This window comes from Dermacentor andersoni, chromosome 11, assembly GCF_023375885.2.
Source record: "Dermacentor andersoni chromosome 11, qqDerAnde1_hic_scaffold, whole genome shotgun sequence".
In the NCBI taxonomy this organism is placed as follows: domain Eukaryota; kingdom Metazoa; phylum Arthropoda; class Arachnida; order Ixodida; family Ixodidae; genus Dermacentor; species Dermacentor andersoni.
The window spans coordinates 105,169,641-105,197,291 of NC_092824.1; the positions used below are offsets into that span (position 1 = coordinate 105,169,641).

The 27,651-nt window shown below is 43.5% G+C and overlaps 1 protein-coding gene across 1 annotated transcript; it reads left to right on the forward strand.

The window, feature by feature from the left end:
* The first annotated feature begins 577 nt into the window (after positions 1 to 577).
* LOC126539227 (post-GPI attachment to proteins factor 6-like) lies at positions 578 to 27,052 on the forward strand. The gene is made up of 12 exons (XM_050185994.2): positions 578 to 768; positions 2,642 to 2,807; positions 4,715 to 4,928; positions 5,608 to 5,735; positions 6,938 to 7,212; positions 10,343 to 10,689; positions 11,769 to 11,900; positions 12,895 to 13,100; positions 14,895 to 15,055; positions 16,280 to 16,458; positions 17,672 to 17,932; positions 18,891 to 27,052. The coding sequence occupies exons 1-12, from the start codon at positions 687 to 689 to the stop codon at positions 19,269 to 19,271; spliced, it is 2,532 nt and encodes an 843-aa protein (XP_050041951.1). The 5' UTR covers positions 578 to 686; the 3' UTR covers positions 19,272 to 27,052.
* The last annotated feature ends 599 nt before the right edge of the window (positions 27,053 to 27,651 follow it).

Genomic DNA, 27,651 nt, shown 5'->3' on the forward strand with positions numbered 1-27,651 from the left:
GCAACGTTACTTGATGAGCAATGTTAATTTAGTGTCCTTTCTTCGTGCACGTATCGTAGCTTCGCGAACGCCGATGCGCTTCGCATTCTTCCAGCCGTGAGCGCCAGGGTTGAGCCGCAAGCGCATGTCGTTACGTAGTTAGTTCCAACGGACTTCTGTGGGGCACCGTAACTGGATGTGAACGCAAAATGCCAAGTTTCTTCCGAGATTCATGAGTTGGAGTCTAGCGCACTGTCGGGCCAGCCGCGTCTTAATTTTTCAAATCGCGCGCGCGCGCGTTTCCTAGGCAACCGGCCGCGGTTACGTTTTCGAAACGAGTCTCGCGCCACCTACGTCACGCGTCGCGAAGCTCCAGCCAGTTTCGGATTGCGAGGGGGATCCGCCGCGTCGTCTGCCGGAATTTTACGCGACCGAATCGCCGCCCAAACGTGGTGGCGACGTTTCCGCCACGTTTGGTTTTTCTAATCGCGCCCAAATAACGCGCACTTGAACAACGCAAAACACACCAGAGACCGTTTTCTTTTTTTTTCGGGACCCGGGGACCCTGGGTCCGGCGGCAAAGACGCGCGTAGCAAAAACAAGCGAAAGCGAATGAACTCGCGCGCTCGGCGACAGTCTCCCACAAAAAAGAAAATACCGCTCGGCGCTCGGAGCCGAAGGGGGATGGCTGGCTAGCAGCCGAGAAAATGGCGAACAGCTGTTCCCCCACGGAGCGGTTGCTACGGTTGTGTTGGCTTCTGCACTCCGTTCGCCTCGCAGTTCCGCTAGGTGAGTACGTAAGTCGTTTACGTCACCGTTTAAACGGCTCGCGAATGCGTGTGACAGCTCGGCCCCACAGTCAGTGCGATTTGCGGATGGGGCTCGAGGAAGGAGAGGCGATGCATCCTTCCTCCTGCCTATTTTCTACTTTATTTTTCTTTTCTCACGTCGTTCATTTTATGCTTCGCGATCGCTCAGTGCAGCTGTGGGGTTTCGCGCGGGAACCTGCTCGTGCTCGGCACTTCTCGTTTCGTAAAGCGCTAAGTGTACGAGCCCGAGTTGGTTCAACGCGCTGCGCTAGCTTGAAACTACGATGACCAAGTGATTCCGCGGCTGAGAGCAGTTGTGCAACGGCTTTAGAAAGGGAAAGAAAAAAAGAAACTTGGTGAACGATACTTGTGGTTGTACGTCTGCGCTGCAACGTCGATATTTACGGCTTGTTTTCTGGAATTGGAGGCCAGCTTCGATCGTAGTTTGGCGTGCGCTCGCCTTTACAACGGGTTGACTCGATCCCCGCACCCCATACTGTTAAATATGCCGTCGGTAAGCCGTGTCAGCGTGATTTTGAAGTGATCAATAGCTATCCATCTCCCGTTAGCCATAAGCGGATTGCGGGACATGCCCTTACTTAAATATTCGTGTTCGTATTCCGCAATGTGCTCTAATTCATTCACAGCGGGCGCGTTTGTAAATGGCAGAAATGTTCCACTAATATTATTCACGCACACACACACACACATGCGCGCGCGCGCGCGTGTGTGTGTGTCAGAAAATACAATAAAAAAATGAAATGCAGTACTTAAGCTTAATCAAGTCCGCTTGAGTAGTATATATAAAACGTTCAGTCAATGGGCAGCCAACTAAGAATGAGACATGAGACACAATCTCATGACTGTGCAGTTCCTTAACACCACTGTAACCACCACAGCATTGACAGCCTAAAAGTCGCACCTAAACTGCGACTGCATGGTCAGCTGCAACGTTGGTTCTATTAGAGCCCATAGTTTACTGCAATACCTGTTCTCTGTCTTTTCCTCTAACCAGCCAACTGTTTTGTGTCTGTAATTTGCCACAACATTGTTATAAAGCCAGTGCACTTGTCAGTGCTCGTCATTCATCTTCACTTCTTCCTGGCATTGTGCCTTGCCTCACTTGACTTGCTCTCAAATGCCCTCTGACGCCACTGCTTCTATGCGTTTCAGTCGCTGATGTAACTTAACTTGCTATGCAGCATTTAAACAAGCCCCATCAATTACAACTTGCACCAGTGGCATTAAAAGGGGGATGTTTCAGTCTCCAAAACACTTTCGAAAGTTCATTGAACCCTATGACACCACGCTTCTAAGAAATAGAATTGACTTGAATCCACAAAGCATAACAGTTACTCATAATTGGCCATATTGCCTTCTTACAATCTACTCCAGCATGCTAGTTTCTCTGATTTTAGGCATACATTTCCTATGAATAAAGGAAATGGCCTTCATGGCCTTTGCTTCGTGTTGTCGACAAATTCGACTTCGCTCTGCCATCTGCTAGCCCGCCTGGTTAGCTCAGATGGTAGAGCGGCTGCCCCGGAAAGGCGGTGGTCCTGGGTTCGAGTCCCGGACCAGGACAAAGGAAACCCGTATGGGTTTCCTTTGTAGCAATTGCTGCGAACGGGTGGATGTCTGATTTTCCTTTTATTCATTACTTCTCTCCACCTTGCGGGTTTCTGCAGAACTACTACATCATACATTTCCTATGTGCTAAAGGCACCCCTTTATCTAAAGAGTTACAGCAACGACACTGGCTTCTGTGTTCATACTTTGATTCCGAGATGAAATAATCATGATGAAACTTCTTTTCTACCTTGCACTGCTGCTTACCGTCTTGGGCGCACCAGTGTACACCCCTTCGGACGCCTACCAGGAGAGCCTTCTGCGGCCATATCGGACATTCAGCGATGTGGCCATCTTCCACTTCACAGTGCCTGCTCAAACGTCCCGGGCAGCGTGGCAGTTTGTGGCCTTCATGGACGATAAGCACTGTCCGTCACAACCAGTTTACATGTCAGTACGGCTTTCGTCATCGTCCGCAGCCTATTTTAATTCCACTGCACAAAAAAAAACCCTTTGTGTTATCTCCCAGGGCTCTTCACTTACCCTTGTCATGCACCAAACGAACCCGTCCCATGCCTCCAAATTTCTAATTCCATGACCCCATCTAATCCACTGCTGTTTTATACAATACATGGCGACAACATAAGAACTCACTATAAGCTATGCCCATGGAATCGCACTGCTGTGTGCCTGTGCACTCCAAAACATATATAGTTCCAAAGAGGTGCTGATGTTGAAGTTTGTCTCCTATGTGATGTTACAGAAATGAGCAAACATAATTGGTGGTGCATCCATACGAATTCTACAAGTTGGACAGCAGTGGGTTTCTTAGGCCGTCATTGCCTATAGACTTTGTCATTGCCTACCCTTGTCTTCTAGCTTCTATTCTAGAGTACTCATTTCAATAGGTGAACAGTTATGTGCTTTACACATTGCTTAAACTGCTCAACAAGTGCTGATATTGAACATGATAAGCATGATGTTAAAAAGCCAGCAAAGAACATTAGCTTGACTGTTACTAGTAAATTGTACCTGTGCAATAGGCAGAATGACCACTCTTACTTACTCTGAGATGATGCTTGGCAAGCCAGAAAAGATGCAAGAATGAAATGGTGGTGTTGATGCCATGCTGAAGTAATTGCATCATTTCAGTCATGCATTTTAACTGCATTTGCTTGGACGTAGTTAATTCTTTGCCAGTGAAGGACTAAATGATATTCAAAGGCCACCGAGGACTCAGCTTAGCAAATGTCAACAAGTTTTCTTGCGCTGAAACAGCCTAAGTGGCATGAGAAAGCATTTTGAAATCTGTGACATTGCACTGATCTATCGCTGTCAAGGTTTCGGCATGAACTTTTTAAAAGAGAAAGGTTTGTCTTTTCCTTGCCCAGTAATAATCAACCCTTTATTGCCCAATGAATAAAAAGAAGGGTTTTCAAAGAGTGATTTATCAGTTTAAACTGATTTCGTTTTGCTGTTTAACGTCTTTTGTCAGTATGGACTGCAAATAACATGTTGGTACAGGAACTAGACAGTTTTGGAATAGTATTTTTCACTTTATGTAATTTAAAAGCAATTGCCCTGCAGGATGCAGTTTTTTTTTTTTCTTACCCCTTGAATACATTTAGTTAGTGGGCAGGGTGCCATCTGGTGTCTTGTGTTGAAGGTGTCTAAGCCAAGACTGTACATGAGGACCCATCCTGTTAGCAACAAAGAAACATGTTTCATCAGATTTGCAGATGCCAGAATCAGTGAACAATCTCTGAAATTTGAAGGGCTAGCCACTCGTAGCTTGTGTTTCAGTTGAGCTTAGAGAAAATGAAAGGAAAATGCACCATTTATTGGTGATCAATAGTAGTGAAAACGCAAGCATCTCAACATTTCACACTGAAGTAGGAGCCAAGGGCACCATCATGCTAAACAATTTTATTTCTTATACGTAAACACTACCTATGTTAAACTAGCCGACTAGTATACGTTAGGACAGTGTATGTAAGCCACTGAAACCAAACAGCGTATGAGGTATAAAAAAAGGGGGGGGGGGGGGAGGAACAAGGCTGCAACTTCCTGTGTGAAGGTCTTACTAGAAGAGAAAATAAAAGGTGATGATTTGATCAACATCAAATCGATCAATGCTGCAAGACTGCCAGCTTCTGTATTCTTTTATAGCACAGATCATATGCAGTGAAAAGAACACTATTTCTTCGTGTACGTTAGTGTTCATGTTTGCTTGCGAACGCTATGTAATGTGTGCAAGGTGTTCAAGTTTGCTTTGTGAGCGCTATTCTGAAATTCTCTAATCGGTTCACAGCTGCAGGCGTTGCTGAAGTCCGTTGTTTTTTTGTTATGTTTTCCAGCTACCTCAGGCATGGCAGCTATCCCGTGGTGGCGGCAGACAACAGCTCTTTTCCCACTCATACTCACCTTCCGAGCCAGTCCCTATATCACCTCAAGACAGAGACCAAGTTTCAGCCCACGGAAATGCCAGAATTCCACGTGCTCAACCCCCTGCCTGGCAGCTGGTTTGTCATTGCCTTTCTTCAGGAGTCGAGCCGGCAGATCAAGCAGCAGGTATTCAGTGTCTCCTATTATTGGTGCATATACTTACGCTTTAGGGTTGTGCTAATACTGAGACCGAATCAAATGTGACTCAAGCTTTCCCAGAATCGAATCAAATATTTAATGGTTGACAAATATTGAATAAATAGCTTTTCTCATTATTATTAAACTGAGAAAGCTCGAACACCATTCCACATCAAGGACACCTGACGACCTCTACTTCGGCAGTGGAGAGAACATTAGAACCATTGTCTCAGTAAACGTTCTCAAAACTTCTTTGGCTCACTTAAAATACGATGAAGTCCATATTTACCAATAGAAAAATTAACTGCGCTTGAGCGGACACTGAACATTCTTGGCATAATGATGAGCTTGTGCAGGAACTTCGAGGCAGTGTCGCTGCCTGTCTTTCGGTGTTGCGTCTTTTATGGCTTACAGAGCCTTTTTTTAAGCCAAGAGTGTCTCTCCTTGTATTGAAAAAAAGTAATTTACTTATACAACTCAAGTTATATTTCCATTTAGTGCGCCTTTAACAGTTTGCTATCCTGTTTGTTGCTATCAGTTTGTTGCAAGAAACCACATTACAATTTGTGGTTCTTATTGGTTCACACTTTCTTCCTTCACTTGTTTCGCTTTTATTTATTTCATCATTTTATAAGACTGGCAATGTCCATATTTTCATTTATTTCAGGGAATTCACCGAAGCTGCCAGTACAGCCTAGGTAGTATGGCTGCATGGACGCACCACCATGAGGTCATATTGCTCAACGTTGGTATGCACCTTAACGTTACTTCGCCACCTCAGCTGACTGTGTTCAAGTGAGTATAGCGCTTTTGTCAGCCAGTACTCAAACCTTAACCTTTTGGTACTAACCCTGTACCTTGCACCACTTTTGAGAAATGGCATGCACTTCAAGTGGGCCACGAAATGTTACAGTTGTGCTTTATTACTGTATATTTTTTTATTCACAGCGCATGAAGAAACATAACTAAAACAACAGTGCTTTTTCTTGGACTTGTTTCTTGAGATTGGTGCAAGGCAGAAAGTTTCTAGCTAAAGGTTCGGCCTTGAAGAGTGGCTGACCTCAATTCTGCAATTACAACATTCCCCCTAGAGTCTGTAATAGATGATTTTAATTAGTTAGATGCTGTTAATTGCTGTGTTGCTGTTTATTGTACAAATGATGATGCCCACTGTTGCTGTGATGTTAATACAGTCATTTTGTCTCGAATCCTCTGTTTTTAATAATCTGAGAGAGGCAGTCATTGCAGAAACATGCAGTATATTGCAGCCTGAAAACTTGTGCAAGCTGACACTGTTTTATATATAGATGCCACATGTACATTACGATGTACTGTCAGACAGAGCACCCATTTAGTATTTCGCTAGAAGTTGAAGCTCATATAGGGCATAAAGGCATGCAGATTATCTGTAATTCTTAGATGTTAGTCTAATGCACCCTGTTAGCACCCCCCCCCCTTTTCTTTCACTACAGTAGAAGTGTTTCATCTACATTGACTTTATTACTTGCTATGTGTCCTCTTTAAGAGTAGTGCTTACTGTACACTGAATTAACAATACTTATTAGAGCATGGAAGTCATGAAAAGCATAAAGCACGAAGTATCTTCACGACTTGTCCTGTAATTTAGAAGAGGGGTGCCGAGATTGTACTGAGAGATCGACACTGCGTCTTTCCAATTCTAGGGTGAACATGTTGAACGCAAAAACGTTATTGCGGATGCCATGCTCTGAAAACTTTGTAGATTGGAGTTACCGCCGTAGACAAATGAAACTACAGCTGTAAAATATTGAGATCGATCAGAAGAACACATGACAGATTCATAATATTACAGTTGAGGCTGGTGAAATATTAACTTTTATTCTATCGTTTCTTTTATTTGATTTCTATAAAATGTGCACGTGTGTGTATTCACATGGTATGTTGTTGGTTGTATAAATGTCATGGGTAAATCTGCATTACGAGGTAATTTTCTTTTCTTTTCTCCCGTTCTCACGCAGAGTCTACATTCCCGACGGTGCATGGCAGCTGCTAGTGAGGATATCGGGTTGCGTCAACATTTCTTCAAATTTCTCCTCAATCAAAAGCAAGGCGGTTGCGCCTTGCATACGAAAGTTTGCGCTGCGTGCGAGGGCCCTGCCGTACGCGGAAGACGTTAACGTCACCGGAAGTGACTTCTACAGCATTGTTCCACAGCCGGAGGTGGAAGCATATTACTACATTGCCGTTGCTGCTGACATGCACGTTGGCTACTCTATTGTTGCTGACATAAAAGGTACGTGCAGAAGAATGTTTGCAGGTTATGTGGAGTCAGGTTACAGCCGAACACACTTATAGCGATACTGGTTTTAACAGTATATCAGATATAGGTGGTACACCATCAACTTTTGTATGTGTTCTATGGCGAAATAAACAGCTTGCTACAATACTACTCCAATGCGGCATTATCGATTATGACAATTAGATCTGCCTACTGGTTGTGCGCGAGACACCTACCGGTGTTGTGAAAGGAAAAGGAATGCAGAATCCTTGAAAAAAGAAAACGAAAATGTGAGGTGCCACATTTGTCACACCTTTGCCAAACCGTTGCCTTAGTGCCTTGCACACCGCATGGAACGCCTTTGTCTTAGTGCTACACTGTAGCATCTCCTTACGCATTGCTGGCTGCGTACCCTTCTCCCTTCCACCTCACTGAATTGGTGCAGTCGACTCACTGGGGTAGGAGGGAGACAAGAGAGGGGGCATGCAATGTATAGGGTGGGGCAACGGAGGCATGCCATGCAGGGTGCAGGACACAATGGAGAATGTGGTGAAGGTGTTGGGCACGCCAGGTTGATGTCATAGCTCACACTTTTCGTTCCTTCTTTCTTCTTCTCTTTGGGATGTCGCATTCCTTTTCTTTTTGGCACAGATACCCAGTAGCTAGATTTAAGTGTTATATATCTAGTATATTATTTCACCATAGAATATACATTAAGGTTCACAGTGGGGTAGCTTCTCATTTTTACATTCGAATATTGCGAAAACCAGTAATGCTGCAAGTGGGTTCAACTGTACTTCAGTCTGTTTAATTAATATCTTTGGATGTTTATCTCGTCTGCTTTGTTCGTACAACCCCAATATAACACTTATCAGTTATAACAATGGAATTTTCTTGGCATTTGAACATTATAAGTGGGTTCACCTGTAGTTGGCACAGTTAAATTTCATTATAACAAAGTCACACCTGATGTGAAAATGCCTTCATTGTGCTACATATTTGCTAAAAGCGACCACTTTGTTGGAAAAAAAAGAAAAAAATTGTGATCAAGTTTATGCGAAAGAAATGTAAGTGTGATACCTCTGTGACGAGACAAAAAGAGGGTCTTTTGTCAATATTGTCCAACCATCAACAGCTTACCATGCCGATACATGGCATGTAAACAGTGTGAATTATAAACACATTTTGCACCATCATCACTAATACACATTGCAATTAGTGCGCTCACGCACGATCGGCACGTTGGCTTGTTTATTATGGGCCAGCCAAGTTGCTCGCCAAAATTTACATCCGCATCTAAAATCTGCCACGTTTAAGTTGCTCTTGCTGGGTTTCTGGAATTTTTAGTTACAAGAATACAAATCTTTAGCTACAAGTGATGAAATATGTGCTCCGCTATTACGGATATTGCCTTGTATCGTGCATTTTCGGTTTCATTACAACAGTAGAACATTCTTTTAAATGGAGATTGACCAACCAAATTCTAGATTTATATTGATATATCAGATGGTTTGTTATATCTGTGTTCATTGCTATATGGACTCATGTAAGGACCGCATATATGTATATTTTTTTCCCAATTTTTGATGAGGTGTGGCCTTTACGCGGGACTGAACCTTTTGGTCAAAATGGTGATGGCACAGCCGGTGACTTGTGCACACTCCGAATCCTCGGATGTACAGGCACCAACAAAAGTGGTATACTCCACGCAGCGGGAGCCGGAGCAGCGGCACGCTGCATCGCGACGCCACCTACATTGACAGGAGTCAAGCGACATGCCTGTAGATAATAAAGGGCACCCATTGGCTGTCCCGATCCCAGATGCTGCCTGTAGATGGCGTTGCGATGCAGTTTGCCGTTGCTCCGGCTCTCGCTGCATGGAGTATACCACTTTTGTCGGCGCCTGTACGTACCATTGCATCAGAGGTCACTGCACAGCTCTTGCCATCTAGTAACAGTACGTGGAAGTACACAGCGTGCAGAAATTCTCAATGCAATTCGCATGCCGCATCAGGCCACCGAACGTGATTTATTTTTTGTTGCAAACATTCTTTTCCCCCAATTTTGGGATGCTAAGTTAGGGGTGCTGTTGTTTTTCGATGAGGGTTGTGTGAATGCTTAAATATTCAATTTCGAATGGAGTGGTGAATGTTCAAATAATTCAATTCACAAATTGAATAGCTAGTATTTGATTTCTCGAATCATTCATCACATTCGGTGAATGGCCCAGCCGTAGTCGGCGCCTTGACACATGTAGTATTCTCACAGTGCACGAGCTGTATCGGTACAAGGTTCGACGTGGTCCACCGGACTGATCGAAATGTCTACCGCTATGCGAACAGAGGGAGCAACAAAAGCAGTGCATGTGGAAAGCACAGAAGCATGTGTGAAATTTGGGCAAATTAGCCATCGGAAGCGTGCTGATCGCATGGATATGCGCGTTCAGTGTTCATGCATGCAGATTTGTGCACTTCAGAGCTTTCTGCCCATGTGCGAACACACAGAGAAACTTTGCACGCGTGCTTGCAATAGTTGCCAGCTGGTCGGCCACAGATCCAATGCCGCTTCAACGCCTGGCAATCTAGTCCGTACATATGACCTCACAACCGATTACTGATGAGCCAAATGCAAGAACATATTAGCAACAAGCTTTCCAAGATTGTTTGCAGCACGTTACCACATCGGCTGGTGGCAAATTTTCGTCATGCGCACTAACTTTGTTATTAGCCAATGTAACATGGCGTGTTGTCGTGCAAGTAGTAATTTGCCATCTGCCATGACAAATACTTCTTAGAAATTCTGTAAAGCTATAAAGAAACTAGTTTGTACAACTTTGTTATTGGACAGTGTACTATGGGTATCCTGTCATAAATGTAACTTGCTCTCTGCCATGACAACTTTTTAGAAGTTCTGCATAGCTTAAAGGAGCCAGGCGCTCTTTACTCAAAGCTGTCTCATCAAGCGGCCTTTTTAAAAGTGTGAAATGACTTCCATTTGCACTATCTTCTTCTCAGTGTGAGCACTGTTATTTCATTTAAGCTCTTTAAGCTTTAGAATCCCTACTGATCAGTTTTACAACATTTCGATGCCCTTCTGCTTGTGCTACAAAAGCATCTTGACGCTCTCAAACTACATCTTATTGCAGATTGCCCAACCCCATGGCACTTCCCAAATCGCAAAGCGAGTCGACAGCCACGCCATTTGGCTTCCGGCTTCAACGAGTCGGACTCCAGCAACGAGACCTCGTCCAATCAGACGGCCTCCGCCCTGTCCGCCGTCAGCCAGCTGCACGAGGATCACCAGAAAGTGGCGTCGGGTCCCAGCACCACTGCGACCACGACTCCCACAGAGTTTCAGGCCCACACGGCCCACTTCGTGAAGGAGATCTTGGGAGAACAGGGCATACTGGCCGCCATGCAAGGATGCTTGCCAATGATACCCCTGACACGGATCAAACATGCACAGGACTTCTTGGACTCTTTCCTGGTGCAGGTATGTGATAAAATGTTCCCGCTTGTTCACATATTAAAGGAGGCATCTTAAAGAAAAATAAATTGACCCGCATTAGTAGATCACCCTTCTACAGTAATAATAAAAAAAACTCTTACCGCGAGAGAATCCCTAACAAGCTAGAACAAACACAGCAACAGAAGACTGATTGCAATGCTCTTTTAAAGTTCCCTCACTAGCTCGCTGTGTCGTCTTGCATTTCAACACCGCTTGCTCAGGCCTAGGTAATTTTTTATCAGTAAAGATGGACTACATTGTACTCTAAAGGAACCATAGACCACATTGTTTTGAAGGCTTTTACTGTGCTACAATGACCCAATTACAATAAGATGCATTGAAATCCGTGATGTCATGATGATGTTGCAGCGATTGGTGCAGAATTTTAAGAAATGGGAGTTTGGCCTTCAGTATCTCTCCAAACAATCGACCTTACCACGAAAATAATGAAAATATAGCTTTTAAACAATGCATAATCAGTCTATACTGATTTAGTGTCTCTCATGAACGTTGATAGTGCCGCATCGTGACGCTGACGTGAGTGGCCCTCTGATCCAGCAGACGAAACGTAAGATCCTCATTAGTCAGGCCATGTGACATTGCGTACAAGACCAGGGCCCAACGTTGGCAAGTGCCAAGCTGAATTAGGCCAAGCAGAACGCAGCACAAGGGTTGTTTGTTCATTATCGTTTTTAAAGCCGTCATTAAACAGTTGGCATGGGCGCTTGTTTTATGCCTGCCTCTTCTCTCCTTCCCATCGATTATGTTGTGCCAAGTGGAATAATCCATAGCAAACCAGAATACCAACTTGCCTTAGAACACGTTTCTTTAGTTGTGAAATGTAACTGTTAGCTCTACCAGCACTACGTCTCTGGTGTTATTGTGTTCCGTAAATGGTGATACATCTGCAGGCAGGCTGAAAATCGTTCTTTCAATTTGCCCAGCATGCTGCATTCGTATGGGGCACCAGTGTGCTCCCGTGCATCCCGTTTTTTGTGTGTGTGTGTGTGAAATCATACAGGCATTGTGCCGAGCTCTTCAAGGCTTCCGTACAATTTTTCTAGGGACCAGAGTGGTTTTCGTCGTGGCTTGGCCTCACAGATGCATTCCCAGTCGTGGTTGGCTTGCAGCTGGAACCATTTGTGGACATAGGGGGCACGCTGCAGACAAAGATACATCTAGACAGCATGGTTAAGGTAATGGAGCTCCTTTTGACCTGTTACTCGCCGCAATAGCTGAATGGCTATGGTGTTGTGCTGCTGAGATCAAACTCGCGGGTCTGATCATGGGGTGCGTCGGCCGCATTTCGATGGGTGCAAAAGACAAGAACATCCGTGTACTTACGTTTAAATGCTCATTAAAGAACACTAGGTAGTCAAAATTGATCCGTAATCCCCCTGCTACGAAATGCCCCATTATCAGATTGGGGTTTTTACATGTAATACCTCAGAATTTAGCTTACATTTTTTTCCCTCTTGACCTGTCGTTGTGCAACATGACAATAACTGTCACTGTGCTGCGTGGAATGTTGTAAAAGTTCTTGCGAAGTTTTATGTTATAGTTCAGTTGAGCTTGGTGTAGAATATTCGTTTGGTTTTAAGATTAGCTTCTCGCCATGTTTAAGCTTGCTTTCAATGATGCTATTCTCCAGCCATAATGTTGCAAACCACTAACTTGGAGTCAGTCGCCAACAGAAGAAAGACCGCGAGATGAACTATTTTGCTAACTTCACTCCGGAAAGCTTTGAATACAGACGTGAGACTACATAATCATGTTCACGTCTAGAATTTCCTGACTTAAGCACAACTGTTACATAAAACCACTGTTTGTCTGAACCCATGCCTTCAAGTGCTCACTTCTATTTTTTTCAGGGAACAGTCTCTCATTGGAATGCATTGCCTGAAAATTCTCATTAATTACAGCCACCTGTTTGATGTATTTTTTGTTGACTATCCTGTTATCTTTTTTGACTGATGATATTTTTTGTGTATTCACTTTTTGTTTTTTTATCTAGCTGTGTTCAACTTGCAGCCACCTCCTGCTTGGATATTATGACTTCAGTGTCGTGAAAATAAATAATAAAGCAAGAGTACAACCACAGCTTGTTTCCGAGCAGTGTACTCAGTCTTCTTTGGTGCAGGCGGTTTCCTCGTGCGCTTAAATAACTCACTTTTTTTCTTCTCCTTTTAGAATCTAACGTCCCAGGTGGTCATCGTAAACATCTGCATTCACCACAATAGCCCGCCGCCATACCTGTCGGGACGCATTCAGTGCCCCCCGGGACTCGCGCTAACTGTCGCCACCAACGACAGCTTGGTCGCAATCAAGTACTTCCCTTTTCCGGAGCCCGGCACTTGGTTCCTGTCCTTCACGGCAGCATGCTTCAACGGTTCCAGGTTAGTGGCCTTGAAGAGCTTCAGCGCTGATCCTAATTCCAAGGGCAATGAGTATGACAGCATATGCGAGGGTTGCTCAAAGAGCAAGGCAACGAAAGCCCTCAGAGGCAAAGTCATCCCCCTGTTAGTCATGTTTTCTGTGGCAAATTATGGCACCATGTGAACAGCACTGATAGATGACGCAGATATTGCACCAGCTCAATGAGACATTGGTTTTAAGGTGGCTCCGCTAACGATATCATGTTTAAACGTTCAGGTACACAATGGGGTAAGGTCATTTGCATTTAATGTCGTCAGCTCATTGAAGTGTGCTCGGTACTTCCACAAGAGAGCTGGCTCCATGGTGTGGAGCGTTCTTGGTCAAGCGTTGTGAAGCATGTTCAGAATGGCTCCGTTCTTCCCAGCATTGTGTGTGTCAGTAGGGCTTAAGAAGTATACGAGACAGAAAAGTGCAAATTTCCTCTGCGCTCTGCCATTCTCATCAGACTGGCCTGGTAGTGTATGTTACTCTCTGCAATTCGTATCAGATTTGCAAAGTCTGATGAATACCGAGTAACTGCGGCTGTTGGCTTTCAGGAGTAATATTGTGCTATTAGTTATGTTACTGGGTTTGTAATTGTTAGGAGAATTTTAGCTAGCGCAAGTATATTTAGCATTATCGTTTTAAAAGAATACTAGTGCAAAGCCATTAACTACAGCACTTGTCATGACATAGATGCTGTGCCCAACCAATATACACTCGCACCCATTTATAACAATAGTGATGTGCCAGGAAAATCACATTGTTATAACTGATAATTGTTGTAACTGCAGGCACCTAAACATTTTAATTAGGCAGAAAAAAGTACAGTTGAACTCACTTGTAGTATTACTGGTTTTAACATACTTGTATGTATGGTTTTAACAATACTTGTATATAACAATGAGCAACGTTTATTCTGTGGTGAAAAAAACCGCTAATGAAAATGCTCCCATGCTGCATTATCAATTATAACAATTAAATCTAGCTACTGAATGTGTGGTGGTAGAGTGGCAGGTGGTGCAGCATTAGAATACCAGGCTTTTAATCTAAAGGTCGTAAGTTCGAATCCTTGTCTAGGCCGCTACATTTTTCAGGCTCGAAATGGCACCTCGCCCTGCGTATCGCCAGCCTAGCATGCATTTCTTCTTTTTTATTTTTAGGAATTTTGCTTTCTTTCTTTTTCAGCGCACACACCAAGTAGCTGAATTTTTATACCCGACAATGTGGCATGGAAGCATTGTAGTAAGCAGCTTGTTTTGCTGTAGAAGATATACAGTAGTTTAGGTGCATCGGCGGCTCATTGTTGTATACTATATAGTGTCAAAACTGGCATCGTTATACAGGCTGTATTATTGGCACTTTTTTGCATCCAAAATTTTGTTTCAAATAAAGACATTGCTTAGGTATACAAAATGCTAACTGCATTACTAATACAGTGAATCCGTACCAACTTGCCGAAATATCAGCATCGCCATTCAATGAAGTCACGCAGGCCTCCAGTTTCACTTTCCATATTTGTGCTTTATTATGTGCCATGTTCGTAACCCTGAATTGCTTTTCCTCATTTAGAGGTATTGCGTAGCAGAAGGGTGTCCCAGCACATCGTCTTGTTCAAACACAGCTTTAGCAGGTGCCGCCACCAGCGCTGCCAGTAAAACAAAAATGTATACATACTGCTTAGAACTTTCTAATGTGTGCTAAGTAGTTCTGCAGCATCCTGTGGGAAACCTTAATGTCTCCCCCTCCCCCCCCTCTCTTCGTTCTTTCCCAAGCTCATGGGCGCCCGTACGATGCGAGTTGGAGCAGACCATAGTGGACCTTCGCATCCGACTTCAGCCGTGCGTCTTCGAAGGTTCGCCCTGTGGCCAGCACGGCTACTGCCAGGAGAATCACTTCCGGCAGTTCTACTTCAGCTCCTGCCACTGTGTTGGAGGTATGAAGTGTTACCTCTTTTAACATTTCCTTTCCTTACCCTCCTCAGTGGCTGCTGGGCATTAGGTCATGGGTTGGATACCCAGCCGCGACAGCTGCATTCTGATGTGACGGATAACAGCACCACTTGTACGTGTATCGTGATTTCAGTGTGGGGTCTGTGGAGTTCTAAGGCAAAGGCGAATATTCGAATAAGGCAAATATTCGAAATTGAAATAATAAAGGCGAATAGCCCTTGCAATTCTATTCATATTCAGTTTACCTCGTTAAAGTAAAACCCTGTTAACACAGATGACGTAAAAAATCTATTAAAAAATTTTGAGGTGAGTGGAGTCTCAAGATAAGTGAATTCACGCAAATATAAATCCCTGGCCACGCATAAACCACAGAGAGCCTTTCAAAATAGGCACCTCTAGCTGCTAAATTTTTCACAAGAGCTCAATATACCATGAGTGGTATATTTGGCGTATCGGTTATGACTCGGCGCTCGACAGATTGGGCGTCTACGGCCAACAAGTGATCCTCACACTGAGCCCAGTAAACACTGTTGCGTATAGGCACTGGCGTGTCCAAATCCTAGTCATGCGAAACGTCACGAAATTGCTCACATCAGAAAAGGAAGAAAAGAAATTCAGCCAGGAATACTGTCCCAGGGCCACAGTCTTGTAGCCATGCTTTCTGCTCGGGTGTACTCCACTCTTTCATCCACCGTTTTCAGCTGGCTTGTCCCATTGATGATGCAGGCTGAGTGTCCCTATGACCACTGATGAAGTGTAATAGGAAAAGACATTGGAAGAGGCTTCGCTACAAACTTGTGGTCTTGTCACTTTTTGGCAATGTCGCGACTGCGCACAAAGCATGGAAAGCTTTTAGGTAGTGACTTTTTCCCAACATTTTCGCAGTTAAGATTTCGAGATATCTGGAGCACGGCGTAAAATTACTTTGAGATAAGAGGTTGAAAAATTTATGCGGTTCACACTGAGCCAGGGAAAAATTTCGACTTAACCAACATTTCGAGATAGTATCAGATTTCAAGTTAACCAAGGTTTACTGTATATAAGAAATAACAACACTTATGGGAGTCTAGAAGGGGGACGATCGAGGCAAGTAATGACCATTCCAAATGTCTCTGCTCCTTTTGAACTGCAGTTCTTTGACTGTAGCGAAAGAAACGTTGCTAACACTAATGTTCCCACTTTGTGAACAACATCCCACGTCATTCTAGGCTGGCGTGGCTGGGGTTGCACCGACAACAGCAGAGCAACACCGGCGCCCCTCCTTCTGATGCGGACTCTGCTGCTGACACTCAGCAACCTGTTCTTCCTGCCTGCCATCGTCCTGGCGACCAGACGTCAGTTTTACACCGAGGCTGTTGTCTACGGCGTCACCATGTTCTTTTCAATGGTAGGTTTCCCATTTGGCCCAAGCTTTACCCACTAAAGGTCCATTGGAGTACTGTAGGGAAATTTTGAGAAATTAAATCTTCGGTCAAGTCTGATTTTGCCATTCGAATGTACATATGAAACACAAGCACTTTCGAATGAAGCACATGCTGATGAAAAGTATGGACAAAAACATAGTGGGAGGACACACGACAGACAGATTTGTTTGTTTGTGTCATGTGTCCTGTAACTCCGTCTGTCCATTTTTGTGCTCAACATGCCTTTCATTCAAGACCGTGACAAATTACCATTTCCACATCATTTAAGATATGAGAATTTTCGTTTTGCAGCTTCTGAACCAATTTCAATTAAATTTGTGGCATTTGAGAGAGAAAGTTACATTCTATGAAGTGTCGGAAACATAAACTTAATTTAGTAACCTAAATATGTGGTAAAGGCTGCAGGAAATTAGCAAATCTTTAAAATGTTGAAGTGTGGTCTCTCTCATTAGCTCTCATATGCCACTCCCATAGCTATTGTGTTGCTTGGAAATGTTAGATGCCATCAGTGAATCAGTTGGTTGATGACACCTCTCCGATGCTCAGCACAACATTCGAGGAACAATTCCTGGCCTCAGAAGCTGCATTTTGACACATGCAAAATACAAAGACACTTGTGCACTTACCGGATTTAGGTGCACAAATAAGAACTTCAGGTAGTTGAAATTAATTCAGAGGCTTCTGCTGTAGCATGTTTCATAGCCCTGGTGTTTTTGTGAAACAGGAAGCCCCGGAAAGCAGTTGGTAATCATGCCACTGAAATGTTTTTTAATAAAATTGGTGAAAATTGGCATTTGAAGCACTTTTTGTTACAGTAGATCCCAAATATGGCTCTCTTAGTCACAATCTTACTTTAGTACAGGAAACCCCAGGAAGCAGTCGGTGATTAAGGCATTAAAATATTTTACAGATATTGCTCAAGGTTGGCAAATTTTTAAAAATTTGAAGCACTCATTCACGTGGCAGCCCTTGAACATGGCTCTCATAGCCACAGTTCTGCTTCAGTATGTTCAAATTTCATGAATCAGTCCTATGTAATAAGGAGGCCACAAAATCACAAAACTCTCGGAAGGTCACCCTGACAGTTTCGTAACTGCGCGACCTCCCTATGTACTAATAATGAATGAATAAAGGAAACAATCGGTTGTTGACACATCTCCGTGGCCTGTTCCGCAGTTCTACCATGCCTGCGATGTGGACATGTTTGGCTTCTGCCTCCTGCGCTACGAGGTGCTCCAGTTCTGCGACTTCTTCTCGGCCGTGCTCTCGTTCTGGGTCACCCTGGTGGCCATGGCTAACGTGCCACCCACGCTGGCCTCCATCGCTCACGTGCTGGGTGCCCTGGGCGTGGCCCTTGGCGTCCAGTGCCAGCGCACCAGCTTGCTGGTGTTTGCCGTGCCGGCAGGTGTCGGAGCCTTCCTGCTCTCCGTGTCGTGGGTGAGGCCATCTTCATCCGTTAGTTTCGGCGCCACTGTTAATCGGGTCAAGTAGCCAGGGGGGCATCTCGAGAGGAAAACTTCCAGGCCAGTAAAGATGGGCTTGTGGCTAATATTAAACATTTTCGAACATTCGATTGAATATTATGCTATTTGATGTTCGCTTCGACTTGCATTTCATGTTTTATGCAAATCTCACAAATATTCTAACTATGTGCGTCTCAATTTTCCAACGCTAATTACTATTCCCTTTGACTTCGCTTCGAACCAAAATATTGGTATTCGCACAAGCCTAGTACTTACGCATGGTGCTGAAGCATTGCATATAATAAAGAAAGTTAAGAAGCTCAGGATTGTGCTACATATGAGCAGTGGTGTGGAAGATGATGGGCATAACATTAAGAAGTGGGAAGACAGCAGCATGGACTAGAATTTGTGCTCCCCAAATGCAACAGAAGCGAATGGGGATGGGTTATATTCCAGTTGAGGCTCGGTGGAAGAAGTCAGTACTCCACATAGTGCGTTGAGCAGGTAACACGGTGGCCTTTAGATTGGCAGAATGGGTGCCAAAAGAACAAAAACAGTCCAGAATGGCACAGAATTAGGTGGTTTGATCAGAATAGGGAATTGGCAGGCATAGGACAGGGTAGAGTGACTCACTTGGAGATTACTGGGACAGGTCTTTATTCTGCTGTGAGCATCAAGTAGGCTGATGATGATTACACTAGGTTTTTACAGCGTTAGCTGGTATGGTTTGAGCTCTCGACGTGTCTGTATGCCTAGTCATAGACCGTGCCACAGAACAGACTCTTGTACACAACCTCCGTGGTTGCTTTAACAACGGGGACACTGCCTAAAGCTTTCTGCAGCACTTATACTGGCCAACGTTCATACTTCAACACTCGTACTATAAGTAAAAGGCATGCAAAGTGGACAAGCATGATCGATTGCACTCGCAGGTCCGCAGGTGCTACCAGTCCCACTCGTGCCAGCCGACACTGCGGGAGTGGCTGACCAACCTAATTCCCGGAGTTCTTCTCGCTGCGGTCGGCCTAGTCCTGTTCGCCTTTGTGGAGACCGAGGACAACTACAAGTACATCCACAGTGCGTGGCACATTGTGATTTCTCTCTCCATCAGTTTCCTGCTCCCCAAGCGCAACATGAGCAACGTGACGCAGTGCAAGAACGGCTGCAGCGCCTCCGTCATCAGCGGGGACACCATGCAGTCCATCTACGAGCGGGTGCAACCCGTGCTGAACAACGACTCGGAGCTCGTCGACATAGCCGACTACCGACTCGATACGGATCTAACGTCGCTGATCAGGGGCCTCCACCCTTAACTCACCCGCCCGACGTCCAGCAGCTAATGTGTTGTTATTGTGCTTGAGTGAGATCCACCCGACGATCTGCACGAGTTCGCTCTGCAATCTGTGGGACGAATTCTCAGTGAACTTATTGTTGGAGTGAACTGCTGGTTCAATTACGAGGTCAGAGTCAGACGTGCAGTTATGTATGACATGACGTCATATGTTGTGAGGCATGTTTAAAACATCAGAACAGTGCTTGGGTGCAGTCAAAGCATCTAACAGCATAAACTCAAGCTTCAAAGTCCTCTGAACAGCCAGCAAATTAACGCGGCCAGCTTCTGTTAAGATGGACACAGCGACATGCAAACTTGGTTCAAATGCATGGGCACCTTTAGAGACCTCTGAACAATGTCGAGTTAAGGATGGGTCAGATTCGTTGGTGTTGAATTGCTAGAAGTTGATGGTACCTGCAACTGCATGGGCTAAATTCTGGAAGCTCAAACAGGCTTGGCAAATCTATTGCACCTGATTATCCAATTTGCACGTCGACACTCGTGTTTCAGCAAACCTGTATGCAAAAATGTGTTCACGACTAAACGTCGACCTGATGTGCTCCAACTTTAAACTGTTGCAAGACGTTATGTGAAGCCATGTTGGCAAGCAGCCAGCAAATGCAATTGGTGAAATCATACTGCCTGTCGCATCACAATGACAATGCTTACTAGCATTGCTTTCCAACCGAACATGCGTTACGAGGCTTTATGCATGAAGGCCACACTAACATGCCAACTTGTCAGAGCTGCACCGTCTTTCTGCGCCACTGTATGTACATAGTCCTCTTAGAGTGTGCCCCTGGCAGCTGCTAGTCACATAAATCTTTCAGCTTTCAATTTATTTACACATCGAAATGAGCAAGCAGTCCATGCTTGAGCCATAGATTTCTTTGGGCAAAGTGATATGGATGGGCTTCGGTCTTTCTGGCAGTCGAGCAGCTACGTCTAAGCAGCTTGGAAGTTCTTGGCAGGCAGCGTTTGGTATTTAGTGTCTATACCCTATGGCAAAAAAGCAAAATGTCACTGGCTCTGGCCAGGTGGCCTTTATCGACTATGACTTGACCGCTACTGACTAAGACTTGAAAGGCACTTGCAACCCACAACTCAGGTGGCCTTTACCGGTGACACCTTGGGTGGCTTTAACTGGGGTGGCCTTTACCGGTGACACCTTTGGTGGCTTTAACTGAGGTGGCCTTTACCGGTGACACCTTGGGTGGCTTTAACTGGGGTGGCCTTTACCGGTGACACCTTGGGTGGCTTTAACTGGGGTGGCCTTTACTGGTGACACCTTGGGTTACTTTAACTGGCAACGACTTGGATGTCCTTTAATGACTAAGGCCAACTTTTATTGCCTACGGCCTGCTAATCTTTACTGGCTACAGCTGGTTAGCCCTTATTGGCTGCTGCGGTCTGGCCTTTACGTTTCTGTGGCAGTGCGTACTATCGGCAATAAATATTTAGGTGCACAATATCCACAAAAAAAAAAATGGATGTTTCGGCAGCCTGGGCGTGCAAGCTGTGCCATTGTATGCAACTAACATGGTGTGTCACTGTTTTGCTGACCTTAGGCACAAACCGCATGGAAATCTTCTCTTTTTCACATTTTTTTTTCCTTGTTATTTAATGTTACCAGGCAAGAATGACATTCTCAATGAAAGAAGAAAAAAATCAGTCACAAAAGACAAAGAACCAGAAGAGAGGTTCACACAACGACTGTCTCCAGTCTTTGTGGTGTGAACCTCTCTTTTGGTCCTTTGTCTTTTGTGACTGGTTTTTTTCCTTCAACTATGTACCAACTGGCCCAGATTTCAACCCTTCTGCATGACATTCTCATTCAAGCGAGTTTAGTGAGATTATTAGCATCTGTTTCTGAACTAAATCTGTAGCCTAAACCAAAGGGCAGCTGCAAAACGCACAAACCTAATATGGTATATAGTAAACTGAAAAGTTACAATTTCTGGTAATACAAGTGCTCCTTTCTTTTCTGTGGGAAAGTACTGATGTTGTAAAGCCCAAGAGAGCTGAAATCATCTTTAATTAAGGAAATGTGACCCAAGACACTTCGTACATCCTTTTAACGTGCTCTCTGTGGTATTTTGTTTGTCATGTCGTCATTGCACTCACCCACAACTGTCATTATTCCGATCGCTTTGTATAATTGCCTAGCATTGAATGCCATGTTATGTGCTGAATGTTGTTTACTAGTACTATAATTACGTTGAATTTTGTTATGTCACCTTACCGTAAAACTGCCTGTACTCTTAAGCGTAAGCTGCACTTCAAGAGCTGCAATCTAAATGCGGAGCGATTCGAAAGTTATGGAAAAAATAAGCTTAGATAGCACAAAAAGTATAAACTATAGCAAGATGTGGTTTTCAATGCATAGGAAAGCATAGGGTTTTCTTTCCATTTTAATGATAAAGAATGTCTTGCTGCCAGAGCAGTTGTATTTGTCCCAGCAAGGTGGTGGTGTTTTAGCCCAATAGCCACCTTGTTTCAGCTGTGATGCCATTAGAAATCATTGTCATAAAGCACCACCTGCTAGTGGAAAAAGAGATACTCTGGCTAAGAGGTGTATTGTAAAAAATTCCACATCTTCTTGTGCATATTTAGGAAAACTGCATCTTGCAATGCTCTATACTAAAAAACTAAAATTTAAACATTTTAGTTTTTTTTCCTGCTACTTTTGGTTCACCCATGGGAATAGAGATAAGGCTTTGCTTGGAAGCCACTGTACCAACTCTAATAAGGTTCACTGCATTTGAAAGAGGAAGTTGCCTATAGGAGTAGATCTGCCTACTTGAAGTAGACTGCCTACTTGGAGCAGATCTTTAATGTAGACCCTCAATTTTTGTTTTTCACAATTAGAATTACTTCCTGGAAAGAAAAAAAAATTGTCACCCACCTGACTCTAGCACGAAGCCACAGAGGAAATCCAATATGGATTTCTCAACAAGAAAGCTTCGCAATTGAGAAAAATTTGTCCTGCTCTAGGGACCGAACTAGGGACCAACGCCTTTCCGAGGCGGTCGCTCTACCATGTGAGCTTACCATGAGGCTAGCAGATCACAGAACAAGGCTGAATCAATGGAAAACCTGAAGCACAGGGACAACGAATATGGAAAATCAGTTCTGCAGTGATTTGAGAGTTGGAGTAAGGGAAGGACTATGTGAGGTAAAAAATTGTAATCTGCCTTACTGTAGCACCAAGCTACAAATGATTACAACAAAAAATTACTTCCTCTTTTGAATGGAACAGATTTAATTCCTATTGGTACACTTGTCTAATTGGTTCCTACACTGTGCATGTATTTGAATTGGGGAATCGGAGTTTGCCCCAAGCATGTTTCTTCTGAAAGAAGTACTGACATCACATTTTCGACATTTTTTGCATTAAATGAAGGTCCAAACTTTCTAAATCCTTTTAAATATACCGCCCAGCATCAGTGCATCCCAAATAATGTACTGTAAGACTTACTTCTCTGAATCAGTTTTGGTATCGGTAACCAGCAGTTCTATGCATCATTACGTCCTGATACACTGAATCGCCCTATTCCTGCAATCACTGTGACTTCCTCACGGTACATGCAAGGTACATGCAAAACATTTCTGTTTATTTTTTATGGGCAGCATCATCATATGCAGGCTTAAAACTACACGACGTCAGCAAATTTTGTTCTGTCTTGAGACGACGCGATAATGTCAATGACGCCAAGGCAGCATTTCGAGAGCAACTTTAATATCAAATTAAAATGTTTTACGAGTGTATTGAAACCTTCACACTTGTTCAGTATCAACCATTTACATGCGAGAAGCATGGGGTAGAGTTTCGACAAATTCAGAAGTGTATGTCAGTACTCTTTGAAATATAAAAAATGTCATGGCATTGTTTCTTTCACTGCTAGGCAGCTGCTTTCTCATTTTAAACATTGCGAGAGATTGTGCACATGTCTGTGAACCTTTGTCAAGCGCTTCTGTACACTGTTAACACACTTCCGCGCATTGCGCAGCAATCCGGCAATGTAAACTGTCGCCAAACTGTAATGTTTCTCACCCAGCCTAGACTGCTCAGTCAAAATAGGCAGTCCTGCACTCAAGCTCATGATAAGACTCTGGTCAGTTTTTGTCTGGTGTGGGATATAGGCAGCAAATAACAGATTGTGCAGTGTCATGGCCATGGCTGCCAGGTCTGCCAAGCTTGTGCTGAACTGGCTTCTTTTAAGACCTCTTATTATGCAACATATATGCCTTCTTTTAAATTTAGCCACTAGTTGTCTACTTTTCACACTGGTATGGGGCAATTCATTAGTGCTATAAAATTGCTGCTAATGTTAGATTTTGCTAGAGGAGTTATGTTTTGCACTCGAATAGCAACAAATCGGCAGCTACACTACATATTGCTGTCTCCCCAGCTATGCCAAGGAGCAATAGTTCTGTCATTGTTCAGAGGCATCTTTTATGTATGTCCACTCGAGTCGTGTAAGTGATGGACACTTGCGATGGCCGTTTAGTCTAGGCTTGGCGACTATTCTCACTTGTGACCGTGGCAGTGTGTTGGGGAATATTGTGGCTCGGTTTTGAGTTTTAGACCTGGCAACTCTGGTCATGGTCAACTGCTCCTGAGGCAAGCGGGTAGAAGTCAGCAGATTGAAGTGCTCAAGGTGTTCTCTAGTGATGTCAAAACATGAAGGTTTCGGACTTAAAGGGATGCCAAAGGCTGACTCATTGCCTCCTCAATTTAAGGTTCCTGAGGAATGGAGAGACGGAAACATTGTCTATAAGACAGCAGAGCCAAGAAATAGTGCACTGCTCAATGATCTCCAAGGTCTTGCTTTACCGGGAGCTGCTGCATTTGGCGATTCAGTTCGTGGCAGAAAGTGGCATGCTCCTACAAATAGTTGCATGCAGTTCAGTGTGAAGAGTGTCAGAACCAGGAAAATCCATTGAAAAAAAAAAGTTCAATGAAATTTACAATTATTATCAGCTGTTGACCATTGGCAAGTTGTTGACAAGATTATTTATGTCACTGCAGTTCCGTATTCTACGTTTTCAAAGTGGTTGTGCTATTCCTTGTTGGTGGTTACAGCATTTCTTTGCTTAGTGAAACTGTGTTCTGTGGCAGACATTATTTTTGTTATTATGCTATTTTTGAACACTATATTCTGTGAATTCAGCTTGACTTCAATTTTGCCTATGTCACCCCTTTGACATTATATAATCTCTACTGCTTTGCTGTCGGTGCAAAATGTGCAGGATGGCATACCCCATGGCAAGTTTCTGAAGGGATTCATATTAGCCCAGTCTCATGCATTGCAACATTTTTCTCAAGCAAGTTAATTGCATTGTGCTAGAAGATAACAAAAGCGGCTCACCGTTGCTTTGGTTCGCTTTTGCTTCGCCGATGATGTCGTTAGTTCTAACTAGTCAAATATCAAGTTGTTGTTTGCCACGTCTGCCAAGTGTTTGTCATATTGATTCCAGCAAGCTGGAACAGAACAAAAAAAAATATTGTTTGTGTTTGCTAGTCCTTCTGCAGAGGCTTAATTTTCCTTGTGTGCATTTATGCTTTGTACAGTCTCATCTATGTTTTATAAGCATCTAGTCAACCATTACTTCATTTTATATTTTAAAATGTGTTATGGCATTTTTGACGGCAAGCCTTTTTTTTGCTTGCTTCAAAAGAGAGCCCTTGCCCAGAGTGATGATCACACAACAATGTTGTCAATCCAACAAAATATTCTAGCAAAGATTTTGTATCAGAGTGCATTTGTTCAACTCATTATGCACAATGCTTGCTGTGTCAATGATGTTTGTCTGCTTCTCTAATAGGAAGCGTTTTGGCTCTTTGCCTGCTTGCTGGGCCGAAACGAATGTGAAATGCAGGAATGCTCTAGTTGGCCATGCAATTAATCAATTTTTTGTGATATACATTGGATCTAAAAGTTGAAACTGTAGTAAGCTTTTTTTGGGAGCAGATGTTTTATGTAGGTACTCATTCCTTGTTAAAAAATTGCTGAAATGGAAACTTTTTGAAAATAGAAGCATATTGTTATCAGCTGTGTAGCTCTGTAACAAAAACTGGTATTGCAGTTACACAAACCAAATTCAACAGGGTGCACAAAGCGAACTATACATATATATATATACATATAGACAGACAGACAATAGACTTCTATTGATTCGACTCCGCTTAATTCAATTTTTCTGTTATTTCGATTCCAGCCGAAGGTCTCGGCTAGCGACCATCCATTTCTGCGGGCCCAAATGTTCGTTATTTCGGTCCTAAAATTAGTCTTCGCCGAATAACCCGAACTTGAGCAGGCAGCATGCATGGACCTGCCCTTTACGGCAACCCCATTACTGGCAGCGTGTGTCTCGGCAGAGCTTAGGTAACAGTGAATGCATTTACATGAAATCTCACGTCGGTAACGCCAATTTTCGGCCTGCCCTAGGGCGATTTTCAAGCAATAATGGTACCTCACAATGTCTGATGATAATATTTACCAGATTCTGAGGCGTGACCCCCCCACCACTCCCACTAATACGTTTGGACCGAAACCGCTTTCGTGGCGATTGTATGCTTTCGGCATAATACAGCTGTACTGCAGCGAAGCTGGCTTTGAAAATTCGGCCGTCGCTGTGCAACTCATTTAGACCCTTGCCGATTTGTCTTGCTAGACAATCGAGTGCAGGTTATATTTCTGCTTTGTTTTCGGAGGTGTAATGTTATCTGTACATTAGTTTTCTACTTTGTACACGTAGAAAGCTGGCACACGTTTGTTTTGGGGGCACGTTAGAATTGGGAAAATACTGCAATTAATTAATTGTAGTGTTTTTAAGTATTTCCTTTTTTTGTTTAACTTGTTTCATTCAACCTACCAGATAATTTGGTCCATTTTGGCGGTCCCGTGAGGGTCGAGTTAATGGACATCAACTGTATTATAAATTTCCTGGAAACATCCGTACAATTTGTGTACTGCAGAAATTTCAATAAACCTGCATAAACGAAGCGAGGATTTCACATGAGTAAAAAAGCAGTACCTCAGAAACTGTAAGAGGTGCAGTTTATGGAATTGTGATATCTGCTCTTTGTGCGGAATTAGTGGTTAAATTTATTTACCGATTTTTGGTAATTTGCATTAAAAATTTGAAGACCTAAATCAAATGTCTTCCTCCAACAGTCACTAAAGCAGGACTTTTCCTTTAAAATTCAACAAATTTCATTCAAATTGGTTCAGCAGCTGCCTGATGAGGATTTCTGCGTTTCACACGTACTCAAGTTGCAAAATAAGAGTTGGCAACAAGAAGCTCGCTCATAAGAGCACCGTTTGATTCAGAAGCACTACTGCACAAAATTTGCCCTCACTACATGAAGGAGCCCCACATATCAGCAATACACAATGTACAAGCCATCTCTGTTCTTGTTTCACCAAGTTGTTCCATGTCATCACTGTGAGTGTGTACGTTACTAGCCGCCAACAAATGTCCATTTGTAATAGACAAAAGCAGATACGCTTTCCGAAGCATTGTAAGGCAGCGTTAAGTTTTAAGAATGTTGTTCTGTGTGTTTGATGGCTTACTTAGCGGGAGGTTTTCTCTCTCCCACTAAATGAAAACGAAACCACTTGCTTTGTGCATTCGTTAAGTGTACACTCATCGTCGTCGGGAGGCAGCTTGCGCACTTTGTGCGTGCGCAGGTCGTGAAACGCTGATGTAATTTTTTGCAGCAGTAAAAAAACACTGATATTTTCTTTTTCCCAACAGATGTGTCTTGTCTTCTTCATAATTATCCTAATTTATTTCCAGTGCAGGATGGTTTCTCCCAGCGATATCCAGTTTACAGGCATCTTGGATTTGATGACTCCATTCAGTGCCTGCAAGTTACCCAATTTTATCACGCCACTCAATTATCTGCTGTATTCATCTACGGTCTTCTTTTTTTTTTTCCCTTCCCATGTCACCTGTTCAATTACCCTAGTAGGCTGTCAGTTATCTGCTCTAAACATTACATGGCCTACCAGACTCTATTTCTTACTCCTAACCCTACACAACCCAATGTATCATTCTTGATATGCTCTGTTTGGTGCTTCCAAACTCTGATGAAAGCGGGGCAAAGTTAACACAAAGCCAATACAGTAGGCTTTGCTTAAACGGAACTCAAAATGACAGGAAATACAGTTTTATTTTATGAGAAGTTTCGTTCATGCCAAAAACACAACAACATAAAAAGATTGTTTTATTTCACAAGCGTCAAGTGTTCTTAATCTCACTGTGGTTAAAAAAAATGACATTATTGAACTCTGCTTGGAGTATCGCAGCTTCTTTTGCATAAGGTTCATATTCTCTCGATTTTTTACTGT